Source organism: Salvia miltiorrhiza, chromosome 2, assembly GCF_028751815.1.
Source record: "Salvia miltiorrhiza cultivar Shanhuang (shh) chromosome 2, IMPLAD_Smil_shh, whole genome shotgun sequence".
Classification (NCBI taxonomy): Eukaryota; Viridiplantae; Streptophyta; class Magnoliopsida; order Lamiales; family Lamiaceae; genus Salvia; species Salvia miltiorrhiza.
The window spans coordinates 10,330,533-10,341,917 of NC_080388.1; the positions used below are offsets into that span (position 1 = coordinate 10,330,533).

The 11,385-nt window shown below is 37.5% G+C and overlaps 2 protein-coding genes across 2 annotated transcripts; both read left to right on the forward strand.

Annotated features, from left to right (window-relative positions):
* The first annotated feature begins 3,736 nt into the window (after positions 1–3,736).
* On the forward strand, positions 3,737–5,615 carry LOC131013679 (geraniol 8-hydroxylase-like). The gene is made up of 2 exons (XM_057941807.1): positions 3,737–4,662; positions 4,854–5,615. Exons 1-2 carry the CDS (start codon positions 3,829–3,831, stop codon positions 5,445–5,447), a joined length of 1,428 nt encoding a protein of 475 aa, XP_057797790.1. The 5' UTR covers positions 3,737–3,828; the 3' UTR covers positions 5,448–5,615.
* Positions 5,616–9,459: 3,844 nt separating this feature from the next.
* On the forward strand, positions 9,460–10,439 carry LOC131007981 (uncharacterized). The gene is made up of 3 exons (XM_057934888.1): positions 9,460–9,971; positions 10,013–10,220; positions 10,299–10,439. The coding sequence occupies exons 1-3, from the start codon at positions 9,460–9,462 to the stop codon at positions 10,437–10,439; spliced, it is 861 nt and encodes a 286-aa protein (XP_057790871.1).
* Positions 10,440–11,385: the final 946 nt, after the last annotated feature.

Below are 11,385 nucleotides of genomic sequence, written 5' to 3' on the forward strand. Positions count from 1 at the left end.
TTCCGATTCAAAATTGAAAATACCAACAACCTTATAGCTAAAACAAAAATCTATCATACAATGTTTCTAGCACCAAGTCCTCAAGAACTAATTAATCAACCTGCTATGATTCTCTGGTTGTCTTTTGACCTCAAGCCATCCCAAGCTACCATAAATTCATTACGCATTCTTCTAGTTACCTCATGCTCAAAAGCATCGCCACAGGCGCTAAGTATGCTGTCAACCTGCACTCGGCACATGGCGAAAGTTGATGAGACTATAGTTGACAGTTGACAGTAGAGACAAGTTAGAAAAGTTGATCGAATATAAAGCAATTCTGTCTAACAATTCTCCCACCATATAAGCACTATATTCTTAATATCGCCCAATTTTTTACTAACTACATCACCAGGGGCAAGAATAGCGGCATCTTCTCCATCTTCTCCATGGAATTGATATAGTTTGCTTCTTCTTATTGAAGTAGTCCCATATGCATACCAGTATAAATTTCAGATGAACAAATCATGATTTTACCAACCATACATCCACACATAATGAAACACTTTATTATATAAACTAACCTTTTATGGACCTAAACCTTTTGAGTTGACAGACCTGAATACAAACTCAGTGAGTAAAAACCAAAATATCTCTAATTTATTAAAAACTCCAAGATATCAGCTTCAATACTAAAAACTCTCATATGGGTCTATTTATATTAAGCACGGTATTCAAGTACCACATAGTTTTGACTAATACATGAGAGTTCCAATATAAATGTCACCGGAAAAGGAAACATGGTCAATCAAGCCAATACAAGATGTCAATGCCAAATAAAATTCTAAATTGAACACATAAAAGTAAGCAATTGCACCATTGACCAAGTAATTTAATGTATATGTCTCTTCTTTCTTAATTATTTAATTATTGATCACACAATACGACAATCAATATCAATTCTACCTAATAGGGGAAACATGGAAAACAGACAATATAGAACTTTCAGGAAAGAAAACAACATAATGAAGAGATTATGCAATTTGAGTGAAATTTATACCCATGGCAAATTGGTTATATGAGGAGATTGAGTCTTACTCTTATATTCACTCCAGTGAAGAAGAAATTTATACCCATGGCAAATTGGTTATACCCGCGGCAGCAGCAATAGTCTGCAGTGAAGAAGAAACTTAGGGCTCGGTTCCTTATTTCATTTTGAAGCAAAGTTAAATCTACAACAAAACAACCAGCTCACAGATCCAAATTACGTGAAGTGTTTTCCAGCTCCCTCATCAAACCTTCAAATTCTCAACAAATAATATCTCCCACTCCCCACCACAAAATTCACTTTGTACAACACCAACCATTAGAATCCAAAGAAAAAATTAAGGTCAATTACGTTCATAACTGATACACAAAACAAAGCTGCTGATAAGCTAATTCACCTCCTGAAACCCTATAGTCTTCAAAACCCCTGCGTACAAAACAAAGAATTTGAGGTGAAATAGAAATGCTATAAACAACTGGAGCAAACCAAAGCATATCTAAGTTAATAGTTGCAGGGCAAATATTGACTTCTGGACCAAACTAGAATAAGGAAAAATTCACAATCTAGGAATCAGAGATTAGAAACATTGAAACTCAATTTCTTTCTTAGACACATAACCACTCATCCATGGATGTTTGCTCCTTCACACTCCAGTATACTACTTGCACACACAAACTGAGTGCAAATACAATCGAGGATAATTCGGAGAGAGAGAAAGAATACCGTTTGAGGCGGGCATAAGCGAGGGCACGGCGCTGCTGAACAGCGAGGAATCTAGAAGCTCCAATTAACTGGTAACAAAAGGAAGAAAAAAAAATATTGAATTACCCCAAACCATGGTCGCCTCTCCCTCTTCTCCGGTGGCATCAGCCGCTGCCGGCTGCCACGGTCACCGCCATCATCGCGCCTCCCATCGTCTCTACCCCCGTATCTCCAGAACGTACTTACGCACACACATGAGCCCTAATTTTTTCCCCAAAATTTCAAATCCGCTGCCACCGCCGCCTCTAACTCCGGCGAGGCTGACAAGGCATAGCCGTCATCTTCGTGAAGCCAGCGACCAGCTGCCGCCGATAACATCCTCCTTTTCCTTGCTTCGCATCGATGTGCCCTAGCCTTCGGCGTTCCCTTGATGGAACCGCCTCATCCGCGTTGCACGCGAGTTCGACGGTGCCATCATCCTTGGCTGACCCGCAGAGGCATGGCGGACTTGGGGAAGGCCGAGAGAGAGAGTTAGGGTTTGGTGGTTTTGGGTGGCGCCGCTGGTTAGGGGGAGGACGAGAGAGAGAGTGACGTTTTGGGGGAATTAGACGAGAGAGAGAAAGAAAGGATTTAGGGGAATTATATTTTAATATAAAATAATATGGGTTTAAAAAAAATTAAAAAAAAATTAATAAAAATAAATATGATTATACATAACACTTATATAACGTTTTTCTTAACGTCCAAAAAACCGTTATAAAAACATGCTCATAGATAACGGTCGGCTTAACGGTTTTGTAGTACCGTTATCTATGGGACTAATAGATAACGCACAAAGATAACGGATTAACTTAAACCGTTGTCTATGAGTATGGATAACACTACATAGATAACGGTTTTTTGTCAAACCGTTATCTATACCTAAAAGTGCGCTCATACATAACGGTTTTTTAAAAAAACCGTTATGTATTGAGTGTTATGTATGTGAAATTTTGTAGTAGTGGTAGTAATTGGTTATTATAGGCTATGCGTAGTCATAACTAATAATTGTGCAAATGCACTGTGTTTGTTTTTTATCCCTCTAAATAGAAGGATAATAAAATTTTATGCCTTTAAATGACTCATTTCTTATCCCATAAGGTGGGATAATATTATCCCTCCTTGAAATGAAAATAAGGAAGGAAAAATTGTGAACTTTTCTTTTGTGTAAAATGTGGGATAAGAAAAGAGTCATTTAAAGGCATAAACTTTTGTTATCCCTCATTTTCTCATCCATCAAAGTGAACGCACCTCAGTAAACCTATAATCTATACATATAGACTGCGGAATTTTGATCCATTTTAGGGCTAATCAAGCCAAAAAAAGTCATGTTAAATTCTATGACTAAATTTTTTGGAAAAGAAAAGGTAAATTTTTTGCGTATCACACTCTCTTATGAAATATATAAAATTTTGAAGATTTTAATTTCATGATAAATTGATAAAAATTTAATGTTTTTGTATTATGACACTAAAATTAAAGCTCATGTAAAAGTAAAAAATTATTTAATATTTTTTAATTTACATGACAATATATATTCCTTAACATAAACCAAACTCGTTTAAATTTCCAATAGATTCTTTTGATATTTGTTCGGTCTTTTACATCACTTAACTGTCTCTTCTTCAACTCGAGAGTTTTGTTTCTCCAACTTTTAGTCAATCAAGCCTTTGAAAAGGTCATCTTCACCGAAGTCGACATTATAATTAGATAAAAATTTAAAAACATCATATTAAGTATAATTAACGATTATAAATAAATAATAGAAAAAATTATATTAAAATTCATATATTTTTGTTTTCTCAATAGATAGATCCTTGTATTATTATATTTTAATTAAAATATCTAGCTAATTAAATTAGATTGAGTAAAATTCATTAACGGGAGATAGTACAAACCACTAACAAATTTTGCGTCGTGAGTCAATGAACCTATATGCTATATTAGTACTACTAGAATGTAGTCCTAACTAAGTTATAAATAACTAGATAGTCCCTCCCTCACAATCAAAAATTTAAAACACTAATTTCTCAAATCACAACTCCCAACCAATTACATTTCTCATGGATTTCCTTACAAGCGCAGTGGGATTATTACTAGCCTTAATCTTGTACCATGGTATCAAAACAGGGCCGACGCCGCTGCCCCTCATCGGAAACCTCCACCTGCTCGGCGATCACCCCCACAAATCCCTCGCTCGCCTAGCCAACATCCACGGCCCCCTCATGCGCCTCCGCCTCGGCTTCGTAAACACCATCGTCGTCTCCTCCGCCGACGTGGCCAAACAAGTCCTGCAGAAGCACGACCTGGCCTTCTCCAGCAGGACCGTCCCCAACGCCCTCCACGCCCAAGACCACTTCAAGTACTCCGTCGTCTGGCTCCCGGCGGCGTCGCAGTGGCGTACCCTTCGCAAAGTCATGAACTCCAACATCTTCTCCGCGAGCTGCCTCGACGCCAACGAGCACCTCAGGAGCAGGAAGGTGGACGAGCTCATCGAATACTGCCGCACGGCGGGTGCGGTGGATGTCGGCCGCGCCGCCTTTAGAACAACCCTCAACTCGCTGTCCAACACCACTTTCTCCATAGATTTGACGGACCCGTTTTCCGATTCCGCTAAAGAATTCAAACAATTGGTTTCCGGCATCATGGAGGAGGCCGGGAAGCCCAACCTAGTCGATTTCTTTCCTTTTTTAGCGAGATTCGATCCACAAGGGATACGGCGTCGTATGACTGTTTATTTCGGGAAAGTGATCGACCTTTTTAGTAGCTTGATCGACCAAAAGTTGGAGAAACGGAAATATCGTGACCAAGAAGAGACATGTGATGATGTGATCGACACCCTCCTCGACATGATGCCCCAAGAGATTGACCGAACCCACATCGAACGAATGTGTCTGGTAACTAATTACTTCCTTGGTCCACAAAAAATAATCTTTTTTTGTCATTATGGAACCTTTCACAAAAAAAATTCCATTATTCAGAGATATGTGTGTTCCTTTGTAGAACTAATTTTATGGATGAAGAGAGTAAATCGTAGTTGGATTTATTTTCATGTTACATCTCATATAGCAAGTTAAATTCTGAACAGGATCTATTTGCAGCTGGAACAGACACGAGTTCGAGCACGATAGAATGGGCAATGGCGGAGGCGTTGCGGAATCCTGAGATCATGAAGAGAGCGAAGGCCGAGCTGGAGGAGGTGATTGGGAAAGGGGAAATAGTGCGAGAGGGCGACATATCGCGCCTCCCATACCTGCGGTGCATGGTGAAGGAGACGATGAGACTGCACCCGCCAGTCCCGTTCCTGATCCCACGCAGGGTGGAGCGGGACGTGGAGGTCATGGGCCACACGGTGCCCAAGGACTCGCAGGTGCTTGTGAATGTGTGGGCCATAGGGAGGGACCCCGGCATCTGGGAGGAGCCTCTAGAGTTCAATCCCCATCGTTTCATGGAATCAGAGGTGGACGTGCGGGGCAGGAATTTCGAGCTGATCCCGTTCGGGGCGGGCAGGAGGATCTGCCCGGGGCTGCCCCTGGCCATGAGAATGGTGCCCGTCATGTTGGGATCACTGCTGAATTCGTTTGAGTGGAAGGTGGAAGGAGAGAAAGTGGAGATGGATGACAAGTTTGGAATCACGTTGGCGAAGGCTCATTCGCTCAGAGCTGTCCCCATCCCTCTCTAATTTCACAAATTAATTACCTATCCCCACTGCAATTGGTCGAGGCTTAATTTCCATCACCTTGAAATTATGACTTTTGGTTAAGAAATTTAGTATAGTATGAATTTTATACCAATGGATCATTTAAAATATGTTATAATAAAAAAAGTCTCGCACGACCTACGACTTTTAGTTGTTATGACCTCTTAAATGTAGCTTCTTTTAGGAGATGGGATCCTCTGTCCCAAAATATTATGTGTACCCAAAATATTATGTGTACCACGTGTACCACTCTTCATTTCTTTGTTTTATAAATTATTTTTTATAAAAATAAAAATTATTATTATATTTTAAAGTCTAATTAGTATTTATCATTGAAAAATTAAAATTTAAAAAATTATATACCCTAACTTTGAATTAATTAACCCAAATAATCTATTATTAATTCAAATAAATATAAAAAAATAATTATAAACCCTAAATGGATGAGTGAACCCTTGTTAATTATCTTTATATTATATAAAAGCATAATAAATTAAAATTGAATAAAAAATAATTTAAAAATATAAAGAAATGAAGAGTGGTACACAAGGTACACACTATATTCTGAGACAGAGGATCTCATTTGTTCTTTTAGTTGCTGAAAAAAGCTGATATAGTCCTCAAGGGGACACCAAAGGGTGCGAGCTCCTGTCTACGAACAGTGAGGTTCAGGGTTCAAACCACACCGTTCCCCTTCCCACCAAACTCAAAAAAAAAAAAAGCTGGTATAGAGTAAAACCTCTTTAAATTAATAGGTTTAGGCTTAAACTTTTTATTTATTTAGAAAGACATTGATATACATATATACATATAACGATCAATTAACAATTTATTAGTTTAGAGGTTATCTTTTTAATTTCTGAAATTAATTATAATTTTAGATCAAAAAATAATATGTAAAAGAAATGCATAATATTTCAGATGTAATTTGGGATCACCGCTGAAATATACGTTTGATTGGAAGGTGGAAAGGTGGGAGAATGGAGATGGATGAGAAGTTTGGAATCACATTAGAGAGCTTAACAGATATTAAGCCACAATTCGCGTTTCCATCATATCTTGATTGGTGTGGAAATGTGTACCACCGTACCACTCTTAATTTATTATAATTTTTAATATATTTTCTTAAATTTTAATTTATTATGCTTTAATATAATAAAAAGATAATTAATAAGGGTTCACTCATCCAATTAGGGTTTATAATTATTTTTTTATATTTATTTAAATTAATAATTAATTATTTGGGCTCATTAATTCAAAATTAGGCTATATAATTATTTTAAATTTCAATCTTTAGTGATAAATATTAATTACAGTTAATAATATAATAATATTTTTTATTTTTATAAAAAATAATTATAAATTAGATAAATTAATAGTGGTACACGGTGGTACACAAAAAAATTATGATAATAATAATAAATAAATAAAAAAACCTCTTGCACGCGACAGGTAATATCTCATTACGACATGAGATCTTTTCTTCCACCCCCACCCCCACCCCAAAAAAAACAAAAAACAAAAAAAAAAAGGTTGCATGCGACAGGTCGATGTGGCAAGGCGTAGGTCAACTTTACAAATAACGTTTATAATAATATTTTTTTATGAAATAATAAAATGAAAATTTTATGGCCCAATGAAGAGATGTTGATCTATGGAATTATGCATTTTGGGTTCGATTCCTGGTGGAGGCTCAATCAGTGCACGAATATTAAAAAATGAACAATTTATAATAAAATAGAAGATAGAAAATAATTTTTTTTAAATATATTAAGAGAGAGAAATGAATATATTCATTTTAAATGAGAAGATATATAATTATGTGAGATCATAATGTCATATGGTGTAAATAATGAATTATATGAGTTTATTTGCTATGTATTGACTTTTCATTTAAAAAAATGACCCATTAAAATAAAACGCATCTAAATAAAAAAATGTGGCCTATTGAATTAGGATGAATGGTGCAATACCTCATTCATACGAAAACTACATCTTGGATCCATGATCCAAGCATTCTCAACAGCTTTTTCAACAACATTTAGCATCACGACACTCTTCACCCCTTTTGTGATATCCACAATTGTCACCTTTTGATCCAGAGTCTTCTTCCAAGCATAACAATTCTTTTTTAAGTGTCCTGGTTTCTTGCACCTATGACATGATCATCTAGTTTCTTTTCCCTCTGCATCCTTTGCCTTTGGCTGATTTTGTTTGTTCCCTTCAAGATAACCTTTCTTGGATTTCTTGCCCTTGAATTTCTTAATATTGAGGCTTTGTGCAGCTGGATCTTGAACATTGTTGTTTAGCTTCTGTAGTTCCTTAGCTTTGAGAGCCAACTGGACTTCCTTCAAAGTGATGGAGTCCACTCTCTCATTGATTGGGCATATTTATACGCATTTATTTGGGGGATTTTAGTATGATTTCTATGCTTAATTCATGTTAAATATCATCTTTTGGGTATGAATTATGGTCTTATATGAATTTTGATGGTATTTGATAGATTGTGAAGAAAATACTTGGTTTTGAGAAGAATTTTGAAGCATGAAGTAGTGAAGATTGGAAGCTGTCACGCCTGTGCTGGACGGTGTGCCCATTCTGCGTGGGCGTGGTTTGATTGTATAGAGTGAAGACTGAATTGACGCTATTATATCATGGGCTAGAACAGTTGACTTTTTCTTAGTGGACCTTTTATTTTATTTTTCAATGATAGCCCATGCGCCACTTTTTCGTTAAAGTTAGATTAGTTTAGGTTAGTTTTTTTTTTTTCCTTAGTTATATATATTAGGAGTCAGCACTTTTGATAGATATCACATTCCAGCCGCAACTTTTGAGAGCAGAGTGTGGATGCAAGTTTGGAGACCTCAATTCAAGTTTTATTTCTTTCATCATTCTTTGCAATCTATTTTATTTATTTCTTGTGTTATTTAATTATGTTTTCTAGCTAAATTCGTTTATTCCGGCAACGATTAGGGAAGCACTAGCAAAATTATTCTGTGAGATCTAATTGTTCTTATGCTTTATTTTATGCTTGTATCTCGATTCTCCATGTTTAATGATATAAATTATTTTAATCCATTAGATAGTTGCAAATATTTATTGGGTTAGAATTAATTATATAGTAAATTGAACCGGCCATCCGTAATTGTGGTTTAGGTTTGATTAGTGGTAAATTGACACATCAGGGTCAACAGAAAAGCAGTCTTAATTCAATAATCCTGCGTCAGAGTTTATTGGTTTTGAATCGGGTTTCTCTATATATTAATGTTGTCGGCTCATTAAACCTATAGAGCGTCTCTTACGCTTGTCAGTCGATTAGGGTAGTAATTAGTGAAGCGTCTTCCTGTTTACCGAATAATTAAGGAGAAATATGATCACGCCAGAAGCGTCTTCGGTGGTTATAACTGGTTTGTTTGCATGATTTAAAGTTATTTTTGCATCCATGATCGGAATAATTGAGCTAGGGTGGACTTAATTGATTGCTGGAATTCTTTTATTAATTGGATTTTTATTCATCTTTTGGTTAATTGGAAAAATTGGTTTATTTGGATTTTATTTATTTAAGTTTAAATTTAGTATTTTATCAATTTTAATCTCAAAATTTCGTGGGTTACTTGCAGGCTTTAATTAGAGAAATTCTCGCCAGTCCCTTGGGAGAGGATCTTGCTTACTGCTGTCTACGCAGTGTGGGCATACCGGCTGACTGCCGGATATTTTTAGTGTAAAACGACGCACCAAATTTTGGCGCCGTTGCCGGGGATTGGTTTTAAGCAGGATTTTTACTGATTTCAGTCTGTCTTTTATTTTTAGTTATTTTATTTTTAGTTTATGCCACGTTCTTCTCGTACAGGCATATTAGTTTTTGATCCAGAAATCGAGAAGACCGCACGAAAGTTGAAGAAGCAAGCTAAGGAGTGGAAAAAGAGATCCAATTCTGCTCCACCAAGTCTTGAGGAACAACCAGAAATTGAAGTTCCAATGGCTGACCGTGATGATGGATAGAGAGATCTTGGATCCTCGACAGGAAAGACCTCAACTGATCAGAGAGTTAGGCCGTCATAGAAACAATTACCCTTTGTGTATTGTCCTTCCTGCCATTAATGGCAACGCTGAAATACTGCCTGGTTTCATTCAAGTGCTAACCAAGTTCGGTGATTTACCTGGAGAAAGTGCACACAAGCATCTCGCTGAATTTGATCTAGTTTGCTCAACTCTACGCCCTCATGGTTTTACTGAAAATAACTTGAGGCTATTGACTTTTTCTCATACTTTGCAGGGTAGAGCGAGAGATTGGCTTTTTGATCTTCCTCCTGGTTCGATTAGAACTTGGGGAGATTTAGAAGAACAATTCTTGCGAAAATTCTTTCCTGAGTCCAGAGCTGCAAATTTGAGAATGGCCATTAGCAGCATTAAACAGAAAAAGGCGGAGAGTCTAGCCGATTATTGGGAGAGATTCCAACAGCTGTGTCGCAAGTGTCCTGATCATGGATTTTCTGACTACCAATTGTTTACTAACTATTTTATCGTGGTATGTCTTCTTTCGATAGGAAAATTGTTGACGCTGCTTGTGGTGGAAGCTTAACCAATAAAACTTTGGACGAAGCAAAGCAACTCATCATTGATATGGTTTCAAATGGCCAACAATATGAGGATGAGGATGATGATGATGATCGTTATAGGCCAGTTCAGAAAGCAGAAGATTCTAGCGTGAACGAGAAAATTGATGCTATCACCTCTTTATTTAGAGGACTTGATGTCTCTAAAACTCAACACGTTCAATGTGGAATTTGTTTTGAAAATAATCATCATACTGATGCCTGTCCATCTTTGCAGGATAATAATGTTGAACAAGCGTGCATGGGATCCGCTGATGAGCAAGAGATGAATGCACAAAGGCCAAGGCGAAACGACCCTTTTTCCAACACCTACAATGCAGGGTGGAGAAACCATCCTAATTTTAGGTGGAGACAGTAGGAACCAGGGATGTACGCGCCAAATCCGCCGCAGGCTGGACAGTATGCCCATACCGTACGACCTGCACCGAGTTCTGCACCCAATATGAACGATATCATGAAGAGCCTCGCCCAAAGCAGTGAAATTGTGAAGAATTTGGTGCAAAGTCAACAGGCATTCCAGCATGAAACTCAGGCAGCGTTGAGTAGTATGGGCACACAAATCACGCAGTTAGCCACTCAGGTGAACAAGCTGCAGGCGAATCAAGGCCGACTTCCTTCTGTCACGGAGATGAATCCCAAGGAAAATGCAAGTGTTGTAACTACAAGAAGTGGGAGAATTTTAGTTGAGCCACAGCTTAAGCAGCATGATAAAGAAGAAAAGCCTGATGAAGCCAAGAACGAGGCAATTAGTGAGGAGTCACCAGAATCCACCGAGCCTAGTTCTTCTAAGGTAAGTGGAAAACTTAAGGTTTCAATTCCTCAATCACTGATTGCACCACCTTTTCCTTCTAGGCTGGCTCAGAACAAGAGAATTGGAGAAGAGAAGGATATTCTGGAAATTTTCAAGAAGGTAGAAATAAACTTGCCCTTGCTTGATGCAATTAAGCAAGTTCCCAGGTACGCAAAGTGTTTGAAAGAGTTATGCTCTAAGAAAATGAAGTTTGGGAATGATGCGAGAATTCGAGTGAGTGAGAATGTTTCTGCTGTTCTTCAAAGAAAATTACCCCAAAAGTGTCGAGATCCTGGTATGTTCACCATTCCATGCATTATAGGTAATAAGACTGTTGAGAGAGCCATGTTAGATTTAGGAGCGTCCATAAATGTCATGCCTTATTCTGTGTATAAGGATTTACAATTAGGACCATTGAAAGACACTCGTGTTATCATTCAATTAGCTGATAGGTCTACTGCATATCCTGAAGGTGTTGTTGAGGATGTCCTTGTCAAGGTCAATGACTTGATTT